The 24,157-nt window shown below is 41.2% G+C and overlaps 1 protein-coding gene across 9 annotated transcripts in view; it reads left to right on the top strand.

Moving 5' to 3' along the window:
* The window catches only part of PHACTR1 (phosphatase and actin regulator 1), a 418,901-nt gene that overhangs the window by 234,419 nt on the left and 160,325 nt on the right, over nucleotides 1-24,157 (top strand). For all 9 annotated transcript variants that reach the window (XM_054018764.1, XM_054018762.1, XM_054018763.1 and 6 more), the window contains one exon: nucleotides 11,943-12,107. In XM_054018764.1, the coding sequence (XP_053874739.1) occupies nucleotides 11,943-12,107 (165 nt within the window). The remainder of the gene's footprint in view (nucleotides 1-11,942; nucleotides 12,108-24,157) is intronic.

The following is a 24,157-nucleotide window of genomic DNA, read 5'->3' as shown; positions in this document are numbered from 1 at the left end:
ATGGCTGTGCAATCACAACAGCCAACTCCCTCAGCACCCTCTGATGCATTGCATGGACTTGTGCACATCCAGCTTTTTTAAATAGTCCTTAACCTGTTCTTTCACAACTAGAGCTGCTCATCTCCTCCCCATACTGTGCTGCCTAGTGCAGCAGTCTGGGAGCTGATCTTGTCTGTGAAGATTGAGGCAAAAACAGCATTGAGTACTTTAGCTTTTTCTGCATCATCTGTCACTAGGTTGCCTCCCCCATTTAGTAAGGATCCCACAGTTTCCCTGACCACCTGGTTGCTAACATATGTGTAGAAACCCTTCTTGTTACTCTTCACATCCCTTGCTAGCTGCAACTCCAATTGTGCTTTGGCCTTCCTGATTACACCCCTGTATGCTCAAGCAATATTTTTATACTCCTCCCTAGTCATCTGTCCAAGTTTCCACATCTTGTAAGCTTCCTTTTTGTGTTTAAGATCACCAAAGATTTCTCGGTTAAGCCAAGCTGGTCACCTGTCATATTTGCTATTCTTTCTACATATTGGGATGGTTTGTTCCTGCGCCCTCAATAAAATACAACTAGCAATCCTAGACTCCTTTTCCCCCTCATATTAGCCTCCCAGGGGATCCTGCCCATCAGTTCCCTGAGGGAGTCAAAGTCTGCTTTTTTTGAAGTCCCAGGGTCTATATTTTGCTGCCCTCCTTTCTTCCTTTTGTCAGGATCCTGAATGTGACCATCTCATGGTCACTGCTGCCCAGGCTGCCACCCGCTTCTACTTCCCCTACCGATTCTTCCTTGTTTGTGAGCAGCAGGTCAAGAGGAGCATGGCCCCTAGTTGGTTCCTCCAGCGCTTACACCAGGAAGTTGTCTCCAAAACTTCCCAAAAACTTCCTGGATTGTCTGTGCACTGCTGTATTGCTCTTCCAGCAGATGTCAGGGTGATTGAAGTCCCCCATGAGAACCAGGGCCTGTGATCTGGAAACTTCTGTTAGTTGTCTGAAGAAAGCCTCGTCTATCTCATCCTCCTAGTCTGGTGGTCTATAGCCGATGCCCACCACGACATCATCTTTGTTGCTCTCACCTCTAAACTTAACCCAAAGACTCTCAACAGTCTTTTCTCTAGTTTCATACTGGATGGAAACCCCAGTGTCACAGCTATATTAAAAAAGGGTATTTACAGAATCCTTTCTCATTATCAAAAGTACCTCTTTTTTTAAAATGGGTGATATGGCATTGTCTGTACACTGCAGCTTTTGGTTGACATTACAGTCCCATCTGGTTTCTGAATAATCTAAGGTTTTGTAATTTAGAAGCCCCCTTTTTATAAAAACTTATTGGATAATCATACTTACAGGATCTGCAAAAGGGTCAACTAAAAGAAATATCTGACCCCAAGAGTTTCCTAAGAAGTCGCACACAATTTTGATATATATCAGAGCATCTCAAAATAGGCAACATTCAAAGCTAGTTGTCCATTCATTAAAGGCCAGATTTTACACACTATAAGAAGTTTTTAATTAAACTATTTGTAGAACAAAGTATTATTCAACGTGTGTCAGAATCTGGCCCTTCTGGATCATTATGATAAATGGTGAAGTTGTAATCAGGTTCATACAATTATTGGTAACGTGTTTTTGATCAAAAGTATCATCACTATCTGTGGACCTGATTGTCTTCTCACACCAGCTTAGCATTATTGTAATTCAATGGAATTACTCCCCAATGTACATCATTATCAGAGAAGAATCAGACCCTGAGAACTTACTCAATACCAGCACCTGACTGATGATGTTTTAATGCAATTGGTAGCTGGTCTTTCACAGAAACAATATATTTGATAAAAAAAATAATTACCTCATTCTCAACTGAAGGAATTTAGGAATGGAATGATCTTGGAATCCAATTCAGTTTTTCATGCCAAACAAGTCATTGCTAAGCATCTGAAGATTTGCCTAAAGGAAGCTATGGTTATCTGTCTTCCACATCCTTGGGCATCAAAGGGTACTTCAACTATGATTAATGTACTTGAACTCCAGTTTTGATCAGTCAGGGCATGACTCAAATGAAAGTGAGGCTTGTCTCCATCTGGTCTAACAAGCTAATAGTATCAAGAGATACTATCCTGAGATTATAGCTATGGGGTTCAATTCCACCCTCAGTTACACAAATCCAATCACCATTTACATCAATGGGAGTTGCCATCATGTAGGGACATGATCTTAAAATCCAATGAAAATCTTTTGCTTGTGACTTCTTGTGGCTATTTCATTTAAGACCAGAGCCCTAGATTAGAGAGAACCCTATATTTGTGTTTTTACTTGGCTGTTTTTGATATTGTGGCATTGAACCTTATTCTCATAGGCAACTGCAAAGTAAATGCTAACATTTATTTTAAGAGAGCGTGACTGAGTCTGCATAGTGTTATGAACTTGCTGCCATGCCTGTAAGGACACTGGCAGGATGAACATTGTCTTTCTAATAGCTTAGGTATCAAGAAAGACCAAAAGAATTGTTGTGTGGATCACTCGCCTTCAGTCTCAGAAAGTATGGTTGTATTTATATGTGTCCTGAAGTGCTGGAGGACATCTGGTTGAATGGTGCTGAACATAGATAAGAGTATGGCATGGAAATGGGGGGGGGGCGGGGAAAGTGCCATGACATAGAGTGTAAGGTATATTGAGTGTGATACGTAGGGTTGGGGGATATCTCTGTAGTAGTGTGGAACAGCATCAATGTGCAAGCACTTGTAGGTTGCATGTAATAGAAATAAAGTGCTTCTGTGCTTTCTAAGGGTCTGATCCTGCAATGCTTACGTGCAAAGGGCTAAATTGGGTCATTAACAGAGCTTTGAGTAAGGGATTGCACATGAAGGCACCATTCCATGGGGAATACCAAGAGGTATTCATGCCTCAGAGACATCCCCCATTCCTCCTGGAGTCTCCTGGTTGCTGTAGCAGTGTTAGTAATTTGTGGCACCTTTTTGCAGGGTGCAACATACCCTTCAATTCCTCCTGCATGACCAGCCAGCTCCATTGGTCAGCATGTGTCATGAGTCACGGCTCAACCTACTCCTCTCTTGCCACTTGCTTCATGGGGACGGCATCTTTCATAAGGCCCCATAGCTCCCTTCTAGGACCTGGATCTAAGATTTGGGAGCCCAAATGCTGGCACACCACGGGGTGTGTGTGTGTGTGTGTGTGTGTGTGTGTGTGTGTGTGATGATCTTTACTCCCCTACTCTTCTTGTGGCTAATCGAGCCCCAAAGTAGTCCTATTGATATCAGTTCGCTTACTTGTGTGAGCAAGGCTTTTATGAATGGGCCTTAAAAAAGATAAGGAAAGGTAAAGGAGATTCATAGTGATTTAGGAGCCTAAGTTGCAATGACTTTTGAAAATGAGGCTTAAGATCCTAACTCGTTTAGATGTTTTAGACAAATTTACCCCAAGAAAATTATCAAATACTTGGTCTAACTTCAATAGCAGGTTTTTGTGACCAATAATAAGAAAATCTATATGTGATGAACACTTCAGTGGTGAAGAACATGATGAGCAGTGAAAGTCACATTGTGGATAAAGCATAGCTCAGATTAGTCAAACCTAATATTCTTTATTTTCTGTCATTACAGGCTTGGTGAGTAAAGTAACCATGCTACATAAACAAAAAAAAAAAAAAACAATCTTAGTGATTAGTATGATTTTGTATCAATAAAAACCACTGCAGCATAGTGTCAATTAAAGCAATTGTCTGACCTGTTGCAATCAGCCATTAATTATTAACAATTTAACCTCAAAAGGTGGGGGAGGTATGAAGTGAGGTCTTGCACAGCTCAGTCTTTAAACTTGTACTTTTCAATTATATACCTTAATCAAGAAGAAAATGTATATACGCCACATTGATTAAACCTGCAGATAATATCAAATTTAGAAAGGGATTATAAACACCAACAGGAAAAATCAGAATTGCAGTGTCATCTGACAGGTGTATCGAGATGGGTAAATGTAAATGAGAAGATTCTGTTTGCAGATAAAATGTAAAGTAATACACCTAGAGAAAAATAATCATCATCCAAGAAATGAGCTAGTGCTACTTAGAATGCAGAGCAATGAAGCTGTGGATCTTATAGGGGATCATAAACTGGATATGAACGTACAATTCAATGCCATTGCAAAAATGGCAAATGCAATCCTGAAGCATGTTTTTACTAGGATTTCTTATAAAGCAAATGTGGTAATAATGCAATCTTATTAAAAAGGTGCTTGGAATACTGTGTGAAGAGTTGGGCCTTTCATTGTAAAACAGACACTGAAAAGCCTTAAAGAAGGTTCAAATGGGCATCTAAAATAATAAAGTTACTAGAAGGGGGAGGACCAATAGAACTTCATTCCTGAACAAAAGGCAATTAAGGGGCGATAACATTACAAAAATATCAGGTGTTAATAGGGTCACCAGACAGCAAGTGTGAAAAATTGGGACGGGGGTAATAGGCGCCTATATAAGACACAGCCCCAAATATCGGGACTGTCCCTATAAAATCAGCACATCTGGTCATCCTAGGTGTTAATAGGAAAGCAGGAAAGGACCAGCTTTCCTGCAGGAGAATAAGGAAAAATGAGATCTGAAATTAGATTTTAAATGATCAATTTCAGGTAAAGAGAACAAAAAAAAGTTTTGACAGTTCTGGTGGTTGTTACTGGTTGTTATAATGATGGCTGGATGCTCTGAAGACAGTCTGAAAAGGGGTGTACTTTCACAATAACACCACTGAGTTTTGTGGTGTATGGAGCTTTTAAGAACTGACTGTGTATGTGGTTTAAGTTCTGGAACATTCTGGATCCAGAGTGCAAAAAAAGTCTTGACAGCTAGAAGCAATTGCAGCTGAAATTGGTTAGAGACTGAACCTAAGAATGAAGTGAGGTTAGATGTAGCTTGTAAACAAATTGATAACTTTATTATTTTGTTGTTACTCTTCTCATGTATTTAAGGTCCTGTAGTTAAAGTCAGGACCTGAAGAAGAGCTCTATGGAGCTCAAAAGCTTGTCTCTTTTGGTCCAATAAAAGATATGACCTTACCCACCTTGTCTCTCTCCTATCCTGGGACCAACATGGCTACAACAGCATTGCAAACTGCATAAATGAGGTTAGATAAAGTACTAGTGGAGTTACTGAAGAGGGAGATGCTGTTTGATGCAGAAAGGTTGGTGTGCATGACCTGATAGCTGAATGGCTGAAAATCAGCTATGATGTAGTTCTCTGTATCTGAATGCAGAGATGCAAACATATTGATTTTTAAAATGAAATCTGGGATATTCTTTATCTCAGCAATTGGTATGATGCCCCCCCCAGACATCTCCCAACCAAAACTGGGGCTCCTTACCATCTTTGAGGGTCATTGATCCATGTTTTGCAACTCTCAGAACTTTGCAGCATCCAGCTGATTTTCAGATTGGGTGGGGCCAATAGATATGCAGAAAGGCTTTGCACTGAAAGAGGCAGAAAACTCAGAAGTGTGTAATAAAAGGTTTTCAGTCCTTTTTTCTCCTGGGCTTCACTGATGCGCCTACAGTACTAGGGTAGTGTTTTGCAAACCGTTCTTTGTCCTGATGATTCTACTTACCCATCCGTCTAGCATCTGTGGTACCTCTGCATTATATTGCCAACCCTATGTATTGAAAAATCATGAGTCATGACCCAAAATGGCATGAGATTGTCTGTCTTCAAAATCATAAGACAAAATAGTACATTTGTGGTTCTTCTGATTAGTTTCTGAGTCTTTGGGGGTGCATTATAGTCTGGTTTTCAAGTTTTTCTCTATAACCATGAGGACTAGAAACCGTTTTTTAATAGAACCTGAGATTCTCACCTAGTCCCTTGATCTGGGACTTTATGAAGAACACCAAGTTTTACTAGATTTGTGATTAAAATCCTGAGTTGGCAACACTATTATCAGCAGATACTTGTGAAACACTGTTCTATTTAGTCTTGTCATTTCTCCTTCAAGGCATTAGTGAGGAGGAAGATGATGAGTGGGAAGTGGGTCATCCTCCTGCCCTAGTTTCAAGTCATCTTGAAATCTCGCAGTGTCTTCCCATTTGTTCAGGAAGAGCCTATGCGTCAAACTTATGTATATTTCAGTTCATGTGGTGTCCCATTTACAGGGCCGGCTCCAGGGTTTTGGCCGCCCCAAGCAGCCAAACAAAACAAAACAAAAAAAGCTGCGATCACAATCTGCAGTGGCAATTTGGCGGAAGGTCCTTCACTCCAAGCAGGAGTGAGGGACCGTCCGCCGAATTACCGCCGGACAGCTGGACGTGCCACCCCTCTCCGGAGTGGCCGCCCCAAGCACTTGCTCGGTAAGCTGGTGCCTGGAGCCGGCCCTGCCCATTTATCAACAGTATTGTATGCTTTACATTCCTGGAATACACCTCTACCCTGATATAATACGACCCAATACAACACGAATTCTGATATAACGCGGTAAAGCAGTGCTCCGGGGGGGCGGGGCTGCACACTCCGGTGGATCAAAGCAAGTTCGATATAATGCAGTTTCACCTATAACGCAGTAAGATTTTTTTGGCTCCCGAGGACAGCGTTATATCGAGATAGAGGTGTATAAGGTGAACACCACTTATACGTGCTGAGTATTTATCGTTATGGTGATGGTTATAAATATCATTGTGGATTTATTGTACCAGTCAAAGGACAAAATTGCAATACTGTGATAAAAGGCCCCAAACCACACAGCAGTTTAACAGTATCAGTATAGCAAACTGGTAAGCACTGACCTGCTTTTCTCTCCCAAAGGCAATAAATATGTAAGTCTGGGTTAGTTTACAGTTTTGAAAGCACCACCTTCTTAGGGAACAGGAAGAGTGTGAAAACCGCCTACAAAGCCTGCTGTCCTTAGTGGGTGTCAAAGCCCACAGCTAGTCAATAATTATGAGAAGCCAAAAAGGCAGCGGGAACATGGCTAATTGAAGCAAAAGAGACGACAGAAAATGGGAGTGAAGTATGGCTTTTACTCTTTTATCTTTACTCTTACTCTTTTTCAGGAAGAGTGTAGTGTATATGGTTCTAATTCAGTCATTCCTCTACAGTGATCATGATGTTTGAGTTAGTAGTACATTTGGAAGTATATTTCATGATATGTGAAGTAGACTTTTTTTAAAAAAAGGAGAGAAATGCTGTTACTTGCATTAGTTCAGGTCTGTGTTTATTTGGAAAGGATGGAGGAGAAGAGCTCCCGGCTGATGGGATGCACAGCAGGACTCCTGGAACACAGTTCTGCGTGAAACCAGATACTGAAATTCAATGAAAGAAAATCAAAATATGGAAATGGTTTTGACACTCTGTGACCATTTCTAGTTCTTTATGGACCCAGTCTTTACTCAGGTAATTTCCCTTTTGACTTCAGTGAGAGATTTGCTTGCGTATAGACCCTTAGGAATTGGCCCTAAAAGAGGAAGTGTTCTTCAGGGGAGAAAGGCACATTCTGTAACTTACAAAGAGGGGGTGTATCATGAAGAGAGGAGATCTATAATGGATATCAATTCAAACAGGACTAGACATAGCCTTAGTGATGCCCCAAATTAGAGCAGTCTTACAAAGAGGGAGTACTGCAATTTAGTAATCAAGAGTGATTTGTAGTAGTAATTGTGGCTCATTGAGGAACCAAGGAGCGTGGGGGGAGGTGGGTTGGAGGGATTTAGTTTGAGTTCATTTGCAGTTTTGTTTGTCACACAGCTGTGTGTTTTCGTTGTGAAAGTCAGGCTGAATAAGAAGCCTCACGATGTCCTTCCCAGTTGGTTCAGCAGAATGCTTTTATACTCTGCACAATTTCCAGTCAAGTATTACAGTGGTGCCCAGAGACCTGCCCATCTCTTTAGTAGAAGCTCTTAAAAGCCACAGCAGTGGAAAACCTTGAGTCAGGGCACAGAATCATAGAATATCAGGGTTGGAAGGGACCTGAGGAGGTCATCTAGTCCAACCCCTGCTCAAAGCAGGACCAATTCCCAACTAAATCATCCCTGCCAGGGCTTTGTCAAGCCGGGCCTTAAAAACCTCCAAGGAAGGAGACTCCACCACCTCCCTAGGTAACACATTCCAGTGCTTCACCACCCTCCTAATGAAATAGTGTTTCCTAATATCCAACCTGGACCTCCCCACTGCAACTTGAGACCATTGCTCCTTGTTCTGTCATCTGCCACCACTGAGAACAGCCGAGCTCCATCCTCTTTGGAACCCCCCTTCAGGTAGTTGAAGGCTGCTATCAAATCCCCCCTCATTCTTCTCTTCTGGAGACTAAACAATCCCAGTTCCCTCAGCCTCTCCTCATAAGTCATGTGCTCCAGACCCCTAATCATTTTTGTTGCCCTCCGCTGGACTCTTTCCAATTTTTCCACATCCTTCTTGTAGTGTGGGGCCCAAAACTGGACACAGTATTCCAGGTGAGGCCTCACCAATGTCGAATAAAGGGGAACGATCACGTTCCTCAATCTGCTGGCAATGCCCCTACTTATACAGCCCAAAATGTTGTTAGCCTTCTTGGCAACAAGAACACACTGTTGATTCATATCCAGCTTCTTGTCCACTGTGACCTTTTCTGCAGAACTGCTACCTAGCCATTTGGTCTCTAGTGTGTAGCAGTGCATGGGATTCTTCCGTCCTAAGTGCAGGACTCTGCACTTGTCCTTGTTGAACCTCATCAGGTTTTTTTTGGCCCAATCCTCTAATTTGTCTAGGTCCCTCTGTATCCGATCCCTACCCACTAGCGTATCTACCACGCCTCCTAGTTTAGTGTCATCTGCAAACTTGCTGAGAGTGCAGTCCACACCATGGTCGGTTAGATGTGCCTTAGCCCCAGGCACTTAAAAAAAAAAAAAAAGGGGGTGGGGGGGATGGGGGGAAGAGTTTCCTTTGATTCATGATTTCCTGAATGGAAAGTGAAAACCATTTTGTTCTTCAAAACAGAGCAACTTCCAGTGAAGTCAGAGGGTATAAGGGGTTTTCTTCTTTGTTCCTCTCACGGATTTGCTCTGCACAACCATGCCATTTCTAGCCTTGATTCAGCAATCCCCAGGCTGTGTATCTGGCACCACATCACAGTGAGCATTTCTCTAGGCAGTCAGCTGTGTGCGCCATCCTGTGAAGAGCCACATGCCTTAACCAGGCTACCTTTCTTTCTCTGCCTTTATGGCAAAGCAAATGTTCTCATAAGCGCCCTCACCTCCTCCAAAGTAGATTACTGTGCTCCTCCAGCCTGTGCTTTTCTGTTTTTCTGCTTCTTCAGCAAAGCTCAGTGAAACATACGCCTAACTCCAATTTTTTTCCCCACTTGGGCTTTTGTTATAATAGCTCAGTAGTGTAATGAGGAACATATTTTAACAGATGTGTCACATTTTATACTCGATGAGATTTTTTTTTTTTTAAAGAATCAGTGACTTTTTTTTTTCACAATAAATTGATTAAACTTATGTGCTGCAGTAGAAAAAAAAGTAGAAATGTAGACTGAGAGCTGGAGATTAGAAAATGTCATGGAGTTTGGAGTTTGAAACTTTCAAACTATTTTGGGAGTCTTGGAAAGCTAGTTCAAGTTTGTGAGCTATTTTTTCCTGTAATTGAAATGCCTGTGCGCCCCTCCCCCCCCAACTGATTCATTTAATTAGGGTAGAAAAACAAGCTGTGTTTGTAGCTAAAAGGAAATTTGTTCTGTATATTTCAAAAAGAAAAATCGCTCCCCACCTACCATATCCTTCAAAATATCTAGGTGGGAAGTCTGTGTATATAGGCATATTTGAATATATAGGTAGCACCACCTGTACTTAAGGTTGCTATTATTACAAGACTCTGTTTCCAGTGGCTTATAACTTTTGCCAGATTTTAACCATTTGGGATGAAATTTTCCATGACGGCTGTCTGCCTCAGGCTGAATCTTCCCTTTTTCTTCCCTCCCTCCCCGCATCACACCCTTGGGAAAATTTAAACGAAAGCCATTCAGGCATTTCTAGGAAGAAGGTTTTAGAAGAAAATACTATTAGAATATTAGAATTGTTACATTATTATTAGAATTTGACAGCTAAAATCTACAGAGATTGTCAGCACTGAGCATGTTCCATCCCCTCACAGCTCCTATCTGATGACTTGGATGCATGTGTACCATCCCTACAGAGCTCCAGCCCAGGGCTGCAGGGGCTGAGCAGGACTTTGCGTACAATTGCTGCTCCCAGATGCAGGGGATTGTGGTGGCACCATACATAGGAACTGACCGCAGGGAACCTGTGTCTCCTGTCCTCTCAATTACGCCCTGTCCCCCATTCCCCACTGATTACCCCAACAGCATGGAGGAGAAAACAGCCTTACTTGTATGAAGAAGGGGACAGAGCTGGACTGGGGAGGTAAAGAGGGGGAAGGAGGGTCAGCAGTGTCGGAAATAGATTGGGACACAAAGCTGGGGAAAAATGGGGAGGGTCGAGTTTTTAGTGGGGATGAGGGAAAACTTAGATTTGATGTGGAGCAGGGTGGGTGGGAGGAGACTGTCACTGTCTGAGCAAACAGACTGGGATTGGGAGCCATTTGGATGGGGAAAAGACAGATTGGACTGAGTTGCTCTAAATGGCAATTGAGGCACTTGGCTGCAGATCCCAGAATCATGGGAATAAAGGAGTTGTGAAGCCATCTTCTCCGCCACCCACCCTGTGTGGAGCAGAGCTCAGCCAGATTGTAGAACCTGGCTTGGCTCTTAGTTTGTTGATATTGAATAATTCTACTGTTTTTGTCTTTTTAAAACTGCTAATGGGAATTATAGTTAGACTGGGAGACATAAATCCAGGTCTCTGGTTGTATTTTATAGAGCATAAATGGAGGGAAAGACCAAGCTCTGCTCTTTCCACTGAGGCACTATAGAACTTGGGGGAACATAGTGGGATGCAGAGGGGCAAAATAGCAGATGGATGGGAAACTGTTACTTCACCTTTCATATTGGCGAAGCACATTTGATTGCAGTTTATTCTGCTTGGTTTATTTTATTTTAAAAGGAGCCTGAATCAAATGCCCTTAGACTTTGAGGAGGTTTAGATCTGATCTATGTGGTTCAGATCCATCTCTAATTTTAGTGAAATACTGATAATTTGATCACAAATGTATTAATTTTCAAAAATACCAGCATAAAGTTTTGCCTGTAAAAGTGAGGGGGCTGTCCCCTACATATAACTATGCATGAAAAAAATCCCCAAAATTTGCAAATATGATTGTCTTGCACCAAAAACAGTATAATGCTGCACGCACAGTTGACTCTCTTGCACTCACTTGCATGTGTTGTGGGTGCAGTTTAGATTTTTTTTTAAGTTTTGACCAACATAAAAATTACTTGTTGCAACTATTCAACTTCTGAAAATCTTCATTAGAAATACTTTAACACAACAAACTCAGTGCAAATTGTGACCATGCTAGGAAATTCATGTTAACTGAGGCAGTAATGGCCCCCAAGGAATTTTTAGTCCTTACTACTTATCAAATAATCTTTCACATACATTGTGGTAAAGAGCTGCAATATTTCTCTTAAAACAGTTATTTGTTGTTCCTTTGCTCCTCTCTTTCTTTCTGTCCCTGATAAACATAAAAACTGTGAATGGAAACACCACCAAAAATAATCAGTGCTTTTGTAGTCGCCCTGGAGAAAAATCTCTCTCAAGTTCCTTAGCCAATACTGGCTGGGTGAGGGATTACTCAAAACCAAAGCATCTACTCCAGTTAATTTGTTGTTAATATTATTAATATTGACCTTTGTAACAGAACTTGGATTCCATTTAAAGGATTAAATAAGCAAAACCTTTGTCACATTATTTGACTGTTATCTGTAACCATGAAAATGTTGACCATCTGTGTGGTTCTACACGATGTTATTAACATGTCCTTCTTTTTCTTCTCCTCCTCTTCCTCCTCTTGGGGGGAAAAATAGCTGACGAAGTGGAAAGACTGGCTGCAATGCGTTCAGACTCTCTAGTACCAGGCACCCACACTCCTCCAATCAGGCGAAGAAGTAAGTTTGCCAATATAGGAAGGATTTTCAAGCCATGGAAATGGAGGAAGAAGAAGAGTGAAAAGTTCAAACACACTTCTGCAGGTAATAAACATGCGTTGGTTGACTGTTTTTAAATTGTTTGTTCAAATGGGCTGAAAACAATACAGAGTCATTAATAAGTAATGTAGGCACAAATGGTGATCAACTTAAAAATATTATAACTTTGTTGGAAATGTCCTCCAAATTCTAAAAAGATTTATCACTTTGTTCTGGACATTTTTTTAAAAATCCCATTTTTGTGTGATGCATTAAAAAACAATGGAACAATTTTGAAGGTCCAAAACTTGCCAGAGCTGGGTACGCAACCTCTGATATTAGCGAAGCTCAGAAAAAGAAAGTAAACCGAATGAAGTCATGTTGGCTTCTGTTCTACGAGAAACATAGAGGGAGAGAGGTCAGAGTAACTGGTAAAATCAAGAGAGAACATCAGTGGAGAATGCAGTTACTTTCAAATGTTGTAAAGGTTTTTACAAATAATGAAGAATTAAAATAATAACTGGGAAAAAGCAGTTAAGACAATTTACTTTTATATAACTGATATGATAACAAATTCTTCATTCCACTGGACTGGAATGACCAGTATCCCTTCTTGAGACAAACAAGGCTCTCCTTTCTCCATGCCTTTCTCAGATTCCCACTCTTGGACATTTTTTATAAAAAGGTATTGAAAATTTGCAAAAGCATGTTTTCGTATCAGAGAGAGGGCTGAGCCAGTACCCCAGATCCAAACACTAACTTTGGGGAAGCGTGGGGTCTGGATTTGAACTCAGACCCTTCTCCATTTTGTATCTATGAACCTTCTCCCCACTGCCCGTATGATGATTTTGAGATGGCTGTGGCAAAATAAAAATTTTCACCTCAGGCCTCTTTATGAAGATAGACCCAGAAATGGAATACTATGGATCTCACACTTCAAGGTGCCAACAGGGATTCTGGATATCTCACACTTGACCCCTCCCCTGTCTACAACACGGTGAAAGTTTATAGTGTAGACAGGACTTAACTGTGCACTGTGATCCTCCAGGCCTTTACTTGTGTCAGTGGTCCTTACTCACCAACAAGCAGCATTTAAGAGGGAATTCTCACATGAGTTTGAGGTAATTTCACAAGTTAGGGTTTGCAGGGTGAGCGCCTAAAACCACTCTTCAACTACATGGTTTTACAACTTCTGCCTGGTCTGACAGGCAGAGACAAATGAATTGGAATAAGTGGCTGTGTTGCTCTGAGTGACTATCTTTTTGGCTTGACAGTTGTCAAAGTGACATGATTCTGCAAAACAAATGGCCTGCCCTTCATGTTCTATCAGTCATCACTGTAATTCTCTGTAGCACAATTTCTGTGAGACTCTCATAGCTCTTTTGAAACACAATTACTAAAACATTTTAGTAACCACACAGAATAAAAACACAGTAAAAATTATATATTTCCCTTTTTTTTTTTTTTTTTGTAGAATAAAGGTAAAATAACAGGAAAGCCACCACAAGTTAAGTCTCCATTGATAAGAGAGACTGATCTAGTGTCTGATGCCTTGAATCTCACAAGTGTGATCCCTTTAATTTTTATAGTAAATCAAAAGACAAACACACGAAATGGCATAATGAGAGCCAGTAAGTAACTTCCTATTATAGGTTATCTGTCTCTGGTGCATTGATAAATGTGACTTTAAAAAAAATGCCATTAATCTCCTAGGAGAATCCACTCCAGCTTTTCACAAAATCACTAATTATAAAAAGATATTTTGCTCTGCCTCTTCTAGCTACAGCAATAGATTCCAATGTTTTCAGTCTCCACGTTGGTGATAGATTGTTATGGACCAAATCCTTAAGTCCCCTTACTCAGTTCTAGCTTCCATTGAGGTTAAAGGAAGTTTTGCCTAGGAAAGGACTGATTTTTAAGGACTAAGAGTTGGCTCTGTTTGAGGTGCCCAAGGCTAATCACTTATACCTATTTTTTATTTATTTAGATTTAAAATTCCATGCCAAAGACTTCCCAGCCAGAGAGCTGAGATCCCTCAAAATATGTTTAAAAGCACAATAAAGAAAAGTTACTTTATTTAGAAAGAAAAGATTTTATTAACTGATTCATGATAGGATTAAATAATTAGAGAAGCCCTAGCTTGAGTTATGTTTATCACACATGGCATATCTCAATACACCAATATTCACCTTGTGGTGCTTATCATTTCATGGTCTCTATCTTCATTGCTAAGGTGTCTCCGGGAATCAAAGATGAACAGGGTTTATGTGTTTCTGTAATCCCTGCCCACACAGTGTGGCTGTTTGTCTCCTTCTAGTGACTGGACCATACACGACAGTTTATGAATCTGCTACTGCCTCTGTGCTAATGTACCTGCCCTTTAGCTAAGCAGTAGAGGCTCGTGTTTTTTGATCTTGAGGTCTAGGCTTCTTTCCTTGCAGGTAACCCATCCATGGGCATCATTGCACTTCCTATAGTTTAAAGTGAATGTGAAAGAGAACACATTTTAAAATTATTCATTGTTGTAAGCGTAAATATTAGATTGGCCCAAACATACTCTTTGATCAAGGGCTGGATCCAGATCAGGAGTTCAGATGACACACACATTTGCAGATGATACAAAAATTGGGGGAGTGATAAATAATGAAGAAGATCAGTCACTGGTATAAAGCAATCTGGTTAGCTGGACTCAAGCAAACCATATATGTTTTAATATGGCTAAATGTGAACGTCTACGTCTAGGAACAAAGAATGTAGGCTATACTGATAGTATGGTAGACTCTATCCTGGGAAGTAGTGATTCTGAAAAGTTTTGGGAGTCTTAGTGAGTCATCCGATGAACATGAGCTCCCAGTGCAACACTGGCCAATCCTTGGATGCATTAACAGGGGAATCTGGACTATAAATAGAGAGGTTATTTACCTCTGAATTTGGCACTGGTGCCCCGATTACTGGAATACATTTCCCATTCTGGTGTCCACGGTTCAAAGGTTGTGATAAATTGAAGAGGGTTTACAGAAGAGCAATGAGAATGATTGAAGGATTAGAAAACACACCTTATTATTGACTCCAAGAGCTCTGTCTATTTAGTTTTAACTAAGAGAAGGTTAAAGGTGACTTGATTAAGGTTCATAAGTATCTACGTGGGGAACAAATATTTTAAAAACGGGCTCTTCAATCTAGCAGAGAACAGTGTGATGTAATTCAATGGTTGGAGATTGAAGTTAGACAAATTCAGACTGGAAATAAGGCATCACTTTTTTTAAAACAATTTACCAGGAGTTGTGGTGGATTCTCCATCACTGACAATTTTTAAATCAAGATTGGATATTTTTTTTCCCTAAAAGGTCTGTTGTAGGAATTATTTTGGGAAGTTCTGTGCCCTGTGTTATACAGGAAGTCAAATTAGATTATCACAATGGTACCTTCTGGCCTTGAAATCTATGACTATGGGATTTGATTTGCGTGCACCTCATGTTTTAAACTGAACAGCGCTGAGGAGATTTTCAAAACAACATACAGCAAGTTATCGGGGGGGGGGGAGTGTAATTCTTTCCAGAGCAATTATTTTCAACAGCTGGGATATAAAACCCTTTACAGTAGAAATTTCTACTAGAATTTCTTTGACAGACATTGTTACCAGGCTGGAACATAAATATTTATAGCAGAGCCACACTAGAAAGTTATAACACGAAATTAGACTCAGCCATACTTAAACTACAGCACAAATAAAAGTTTTAAAAAATAAAATAAAGTTTAAACAATTTATCAAAAGCTTCATCTTCTCCAGAAAGCATTATAACCTTAATTACCATGAGGGGTGAAGGCCTTTGGCAGCAGTCAGCAGTTGGATACAGTTGGCAATCATAGCTGGGAACATAATAAAACTCTAAATGGCAAAATTGTAACACTTGATGGGGCTGTTTCTTTTAACTTATAAGAAGCAGTCTAACTGATGGCTAAGGTTAAGATTTTGTCACTGATATTTTTAGTAAAAGTCACAGACAGGTCAAGGGCAATAAACAAAAATTCACGGAAGCCTGTCCTTGACTTTTTTTTTTTTTTTTTTTTTTTAAGTTAATCCCCCCACAGGGTATTTTAACTATCGGAGTCCTGCTGGGGGCTGACCTCCAGCCCCCGGGGGCTGCTGCTCCTGTTCTGGCCCCCAGGCAGCTGACCTATCCCCAACACTACTCCGGCCCCTGGGGAGCCACTGCTCCTGCACTCCTGAGTTGGGGCTTACAGGTGCTTCAGCCCCACTGCTGCAGCAGGCTGAAGCAGAAGACATCACGGAATCCGTGACCTCCATGATGGAGTCAATCCTTACTGATGGCAAAAGAAGCCGTCAATTAATCTTCTCCCATCTGACAAAGTTCCTCTGCTGGATTATGCCTGTGCTACCTTAATTTGGCCCCCTTGTGTGGATGCATTATGATACAGTCTTTATTTAAATGATCACTTGCTATTTTTTTCCATTTGCTGAAACTTGGCATTTAGTCTTCCAGACCAGAAAAAAATTGTTCTACAAAATATGATTCAAGTCAGTTGGATTATTTAAGTTGTCTCCCAAAATTCAGTTGGCAATGTGTCTTTTAATTTAACAACATGTACATTTATTTTAATTTAAAGGCTTTAATTGGATAATAAGAATCCAGTAGGAAACTAATAAAGTCAGCCCAGTGAGCGGGACCATTGTTTATAAGCTATATCAAGCTCACTTTATCCCAACAGTTGGTTACCTCTGACCAGACCCCTCTGCAACTGGCTAATCTTTTGAACTCTGCATTCCAGTATCTTCCAGACTTTAATTAGTAACTAGATAGTATTGCCACGGTTCTGACAGATCCTCATCCCACAGTGCCAGTTGTAAAATGATAAATGTAGCCTTTGTGGAAGGCTACAATTCTAAGTGTCTGTGAGAAAGTTGATGCTTACTCCTTGAGTTCCTTCTTTACATTTGCAGATTCAGTTTGGACAATAATATTTGCACTGCTATCACTGTGCTAGTTAACAAAGATAACAGTCCTAGTTTTAATAAACTATATAGTTCCATTCTCTTTCCCTGAAATTTCATCTTATAACAACTGGCCAATATGTCTCTTCATCATTTCTCCATATACTTCAAACACATATGACACTTGTACTAATATTTTAATTATAATATTGTTTCCCTTCTTCCTACCTTCCCTGTAATTTCAAACCAGTACCTCGTGGCCTTGGCATAAAAATCAGGCATTGTTATTTTGTGGGTTTCTTTCTCTGTACTCTTTCTCATCTAATTATTTTGCTTAAATCTGATCTAATCAAATTAAATGTAATTCTTAATTGGCATTTAAGAAGTTATTCTGCTGAAGTCTCCTCTGCAGTGTAGGCTAATGTGTGTGATTGAAAAAAGCGTGCAATGCAGTGTTTAAGGGGTCTGTCCTCACTCTTGATTGATCGTTTTAAGAGTCTGTACAAAACATTCTGCTAACATATTTGAAGCCAGGTGATATGCAGCCAAGATAGCCCCTGATTCTGCAGTCAGAACTGTGTGGAGTGTTAGTCACTCATGCAAAACTAAAATGTGGATCAAGAAACCCAAGATCTTTTCCAGTCTTTCCAGGGATGTAGAAAGCAAAGGCATTGGATGAAAAGGCCCAGATTTTCAAAAGTGGCCTTTAATTTTGGGTGCCTCCATTTTTGGGTGCTAGGTGATGGAACTGATTTTCAGAGATGTTAAGCACCCACACAATTTCACCTGATGGCACTGGCAGTTGCAAGTACCCTTTTGAAAATTAGACCATAACCAAAAAACTGGTTGTTTGGGGGGGTTTTTAGAATCCACTCTTGAAAATTTTACCCGTTGTTTTTATGGGAATGAATAAGGACAGACTGTGGATCTCTCACCTGTTTACTCCTGTTGGACCCAAGTTCCATGGAGACTTTAAAATCAAAGACCATTTTCAACCAAGCAAATAGACTAGCATCCAAAAATGTACTGCAATAAATTATCCCGCTTTGCAATATGGGTACAAGATGATGTACTGGGTCTCTTCCATCTCTATTTTCTGTGGTTTTGGAGTTACATATTATGCATCATTTTTAAATTTGGCATTTCAAATGGACTAAAAATCATAAAAGTTCTAAATTGTGTACAGCTCTGATTTTCACACTGAGGACGATTGTAGCATTTGTCTATTTTTATGAATGAATTGCCAAAGGGGAGTTTCTGAAGAAAATGGGTGTTTATTCCACTCTATAGCAGCATCTTTGAGCCTTCTTAAAATCTGCTACATAATATATTTCCTGGCTTTAAGAAACAGGCTTTGCCTAGCTGGAGTCAAAAGGCTTTTTGAGACTGTACTAACCCCCTTGCCAGCACTACACATTGCTTTAATGGGACATTTATTGAAAAGGGCCCTTAAATGTATCCCGTCTTACAAGAAAGGAATGTTTAATGAGGCCGTTCGGTTTTTATGCTAATTACACTTCCAGCTGCTGTGAAAATTATATGATGAAGCCACCCCAAACAGTAATACTGCAGCATAACTCTGCAATAAAGTATTCCTGCAAAAAATAATGTAATACAATTAATCTATTAGAGAGAGGATTTACAATACGTGTTTCAAGGCATGAAGAAGACCTGCAGTGAAATGCACTATTAATATCTTAATCCTCTTCTTTTTATGAGGGTTAGGGAACATCATTAGCCAGATATGTGTCAAGACATGTTTCACCAACAAAATTAGTAATAATGAAATCTCTAGTTTTTGGGAGACAGAACAAGAGTGTCTGTCTGAAAAAGCTGATCCTCTTGTGTAACAATTTGGCCCTTGAGATCCAGAGCAAAGAAGTATAAATATTGCAGTGCCATTGGAATGGAACAGTAGGTTAACCTCTACAAGGGAAAGCGGTTAGATGTCTTCACTAAGTATTGATGGTGAAGACATTTTATTTCTGTTGGGGATCCAACTCAACCAGCATTTCCAACAATGAGATAAATGAACCAGAAATCCCTCAGGCTGGAGCGGTAGTATATTGATTGAGTGCTATTGTATCCGTGACCTGCTGCATGTCTGACCCATATTTTACTTCTGCTACTTGTCATAGCATTGTGAGCACTGAAGTCAATGATGATAATATTGGGGTACTGTGGGCTAGATAGAGTTTCACTAACTCTAGCAATTTTATCACAAGTCTCTCAATAGTTAGTATTTTTTCCCTTAAAGCTCCAGCTTATGGACTCAAGTGATTAGGTGAAAATTTCAGCTTTTAAAAAAACAACCCTTGCGATTTCAGGAAAAATAGCTTGAAAATGTGAAGCAAGTGCATCTTAAAGGCTTAGAAATCAGAAGGCAGACCCCAAAGTGTGTGTGGGTTTTTGTTTTGGTTTGGTTTGGTTTTGGTTTTTTTTTTTTTTATCTCACTATTTTCAAGTCAATCTGATGCTATTTGAGGCCTGACTTGTAACATTTGAACCGTAGGGTTTGCAATACAGTACTAAAACCAATTAATGATTGTATTGGGGCCATAATGTGGTAGGTATTAAAAGAGCAATAGGAGATAGTTGCAGATAAGATTCATAATGGTTTGCATTGATTTGTATACACTGACACAATTAAATCTTTTATTAAATGTATCTGAGTAGCCTGGTATTTACAGGATGTACTTTAGAAAAGAGCAATTGCAAAATAGATCAGTGACAGCTAAACCTTATTAACTACTTCTATATTTTTTCATAGTGTCAGGTACTTCTTACCTGATTGGAACATGGCCTTGCACGGTTAGGCTCTGATTCTGCAATTGGATGCACACGTGCAGCTCCGATTGCAGGACTTGGGTCTGAGATTGTCTTTGAGTTTTAATTTGGCATGTGTAGTTCTCTAAAATCAACAACACATTTAAACAGCAGGGCCAGATTAACGCAGGGGCTTTAGGGGCTGCAGCCCAGGGCCTCGGGCTAAGGGGGGCCCCTACAGGCCGGATGCGGCCTGCTGCTTCTTTTCATCCATCTCGCGGCAAGTCTCTGCGCTGTGGGCTGGATACTGGTCCCCGTGGGGCTGGAGCTGCGAGTGCCGGCTCACTGATGTGCCCCTGTGCCTCCTAGACGAGGGGCGTTCAGGGAATCTCTGCACACTGCCCCCACCCCCAGCGCTGGCTCCGCAGCTCCCATTGGCCAGGAACCACGGCCAATCGGAGCTGCGGGGGCAGCGCCTGCGGGAATGGGCAGCGTGCTCCGCACACTGCACAGAGTGGTCTGGCCCTTCTGCCTAGGGGCTGGACATGCCGGCCACCTCGGGGAGCGGAGCAGAGCAGCACGGAGCCAGGGCAGGTAGGGACCTGCCTTAGACCCGCTGCACCACCGACAAGGAGCCGGCCGGAGCCTGCACCCCTACCCCAGCCCAGAGCCCCCTCCCACACCCAAACTCCCACCCGGAGCCCACACTCCAAACCTCCTACAACACCCCAACCTCCTGTCCCATCCCTTGGTCCCACCCCCCCAGATGGAGTTGCACCTCTCCCACACTGCAATCCCCTGCCCCAGCCCTGAGCCCACTCCCACAGTCCAAACCCCCAGGGGCCCACAAAATCTAATAATCCCGGGTCCACAGGAGAGTTAATCTGGCCCTGTTAAAAAGTAACCAATCTGTTTACTGCAGTAGGCAGTATAAATTCAGCTCTTTTACTAACTTGAAATCGTTATCACTTTTGCAGTTTAACCAATGGTACCATTCACCAGCTTTTTTAAAAAGTTACTACAGAGTTCACATTTACCAATGGCTCCTGGTTGAATCTGAAGACACAAATCTTTACTTTCTCCCTGCGTTTTGCAGGACATTCTCAGTCACAAAATGCTCCTCATTAATTCTTCAATTAAAAGTAGTACAGGGCTGACAGCTGGAAGTGCATAGATAAGGCATGCTCTGAATAAGGGCTGAACAGAGCCCAGAAATACTGCTGCTTCATGTTGTCATGTAGATATGCTGAAAATCCCTCACAGCGAGCCTGATTCTGCTCCCACTGAGGCTACGTCCTCACTACGGGGGGGGTGGGAGAGGGGAGGTCGATTTAATAGCATAGCTGAATTCGATGTATCCGAGCCGACATACCCCGGTGTGAGGACGGCGGCAAATCGACCTCCGCAGCTCCCCCGTCGACAGCGCTTACTCCTACCTGCACTGGTGGAGTACAAGCGTCGATTCGGGGATCAATTGTCGCGTCCCGACGAGACGCGATAATTCGATCCCCGAGAGATTGATTTCTACCCGCAGATTCAGGCGGGTAGTGAAGACGTAGCCTGAGGAACTGAGTTCTGCCCTTGATTTCAATGGGTGGAGTGCCTTGCAGTCAGATACTGATACTAGACGCCCATACAGAAGGCCTGTGAGCCCTGTTGCAGCTATGGGCTTGATCCTGTGTGATGCTGAGCACCCCTAACTCCCACTGAAGTCAGTGGAACATAAGGGGTGATCAATACCATGTAAGATCAAGTCCTGTGTCCCTGCTTCAGGACCCAATGAGTTGCCAGGACACAGATATGGGCCTAATATAATTTAGAAGATCTACTACTACGAACAAGTTAAAAATTCAGTTGGGTAGATGTACCTTGGATGTAAGTGACATACTCTTCATAAAATTTTGGTGTGTGTGTGTGTATTTGGATATGTCATAATTGGCCACATGGCTAGTGACTTTTCCAGAGTTGATCTCTTTAGGAGGATTTCATTTTACATGTTTTAATAATCAGTCTGAATTATTTTCAGCAGCCCATTTTGGAGGTTCTTTTTTCCCAGTGGATGAAAATGATTTTCCTGCGTTTTAAAATAGGTGCAATGTAATATTAATTTGCCTGGTGTTCAGGAGATGTGACTGGCCAAAACAGTAGCACAACAGCTCACTAGTGCAATAGTAATAATAGCTCCGGAAGCTAAGGAATTTAGTTCAGTCCTTGCAGAAATCAGCCTACGCAATTCTCCACTTACTCCTTTTGTCCACAGGCCAGTATTTCCCAAATGACATATCAGTGCTAGTGCTGGAGGTTTTTGTGACCGGTACTGCAGGCACCATCTTAGACCACAGGCTTTTTTGCTGAGCCATTATACTGCCACTGGCCAGCTCTCAGTCAGCTATGTGCATCCGAACTCACCTTCGAGTTTGGACTGCTCAAAAACTCAGTCTTATCAGGGCTGGATTTCAAGTTACACTGCAGCACAATTGAATGGAAGACTACAGGCTGACTGGTATCACTGAGGGTTACAAATAAATCATCCCTTATCATTTTAGATGGGGAGAGAAATAATTGCCCACAAAGAATGCGTAGAATTGGTAATCACAGTAAAGGGGAGCGGCAGTTCAAAAGCTATCATTTTCCAGCTCCTACCACCATTCCCAAATGTATGGTAGTCCTGTACTCAGATATATTTGGGGCTATGCAGATTTTGAGGGAATGACCATTAGAAGGAAGAGAACAAAGGAATGCTGCTCTAGGTGGCATCATCCTCCTGCTCACCTCTAGAAATACATAGAGAAATTAAATTTGATCCTCTGATCTCTAATGATCATGAAAACCCATTCTCTCCCGTCCCCAGCTGATTGCACTCTATCCTCCTTTCCAGAAGGATGAGAAAGTGTTAACAAGAACACAACTCCTAAGGAAGCCATGTTGCCAGAAAAGAGAAGTAGGGGGCAGGGAAGCATTGTCGGTATCCTGTCTCTGACAACGGCTAGCACCATAATGTTTCAGAGGAAGGTACAAAATGCCAACAATAGATCATTTTTAATAATGTGCCTACAAGGAAAGTTCTGTCCTAGCCACAGGCTGTTAGGGCCTGATCCAGAGCCCACTGCTAGCAATGACTTTTCATTGACTTCGCCACAGATCTCAGGGAACACTCATAGAGTTAGAGAACCACACCCATTATCCTTCTTTGGCTATGAAAACCGCAGTCTTCCACTGGGATGATCTTTTGAGAGAAAGCGCATGGAGTTTCCTTTTATCTTTGGCCTTCCTGGTAGTTTTTATGGAGAAGGCATGATTTGGTCCTTAGTGTGGTAACCTGGTACAGTTTTCCCCCAAAGTCTGGGAAAACTGTTATAGACGGTCCCATTTATTTTAAAGTATTTTCCCCCCTCCCATTAACTGAAAACTATACAAAGTTAGTTCAGCTCTAAAGATCTGATTTACACTAATAAATGTCATTATGGATGTTGTTGTATTTGATATCAGAAAACCAAAGACTTCAGTAATGAGCCATTTGCTCATTGAACCTTGGCTTATTCAACCCATGAAATGAACAGTATTGAAAATTTCACGAGTGGCTTAATTAGCTGGGGATGTACAACATCAAAAAAGAAAAGTCTGTCGCAATGTCCATATAAATAATACGCTTTTTATCCATGGGTCAGTTGAACCCCTTCCACCTCTTACAGAGAGTATCTTTCTAATATACAGATCGTTTTCTTTGACAATGATCTGATAATTGAAGATTTGATATATGAGGATTATTTTTACAAGGGGATAAATCTAATGCTGTGCCTATTTAATCTCAGTGATCTTTTATTACAGCTGCTCATCTCTTCTGGCTGAAAATAATTAGAGTAGGGATGAGCTCTTGGACCCCTACACCAGGAATGGGGTATATAGTATAGTCCCCTTCATTTAGATGGTCTCAGTCTCTTCTGAAGATCTAGCGGGGAACCTGCAAACCTTAAATATTGTTATCCTGCCAAGACAGGATAATGCATCTTGGTCAAGCAAAACAAAATTATGAATTATAGTAGTGCCCTATGGTCCCAACCAGGATCAAGTCCCTGTTGTACCACACATTGTACAAGCACATAGGAAGGCATATACGCTGGTCCAAGAAGCCATAAATATATAGTGTATATATGTGTGTACAGATGCATGTATATATAAAATATCTTTCATTAGATGTCTTCATAGCCTCATAGAAGATCATTGCACGACAATTGAGGAAAATGGGAGTTTTATCTGAATAAGATCTAAATCATTTCTCCCTTTGAGACAACATGCCTTGTACAAGAGAGTGATTTTTGTATGTGCATGTCTGTTCTCTTTCAAGCATATTTTCATCCAGGAAATACAGTATGTTATCATATTATGCACTGTTTTT

Source organism: Malaclemys terrapin, chromosome 2 (genome assembly GCF_027887155.1).
Source record: "Malaclemys terrapin pileata isolate rMalTer1 chromosome 2, rMalTer1.hap1, whole genome shotgun sequence".
NCBI lineage: Eukaryota > Metazoa > Chordata > Testudines > Emydidae > Malaclemys > Malaclemys terrapin.
This window is presented reverse-complemented; position numbering and strand designations above follow the sequence as displayed.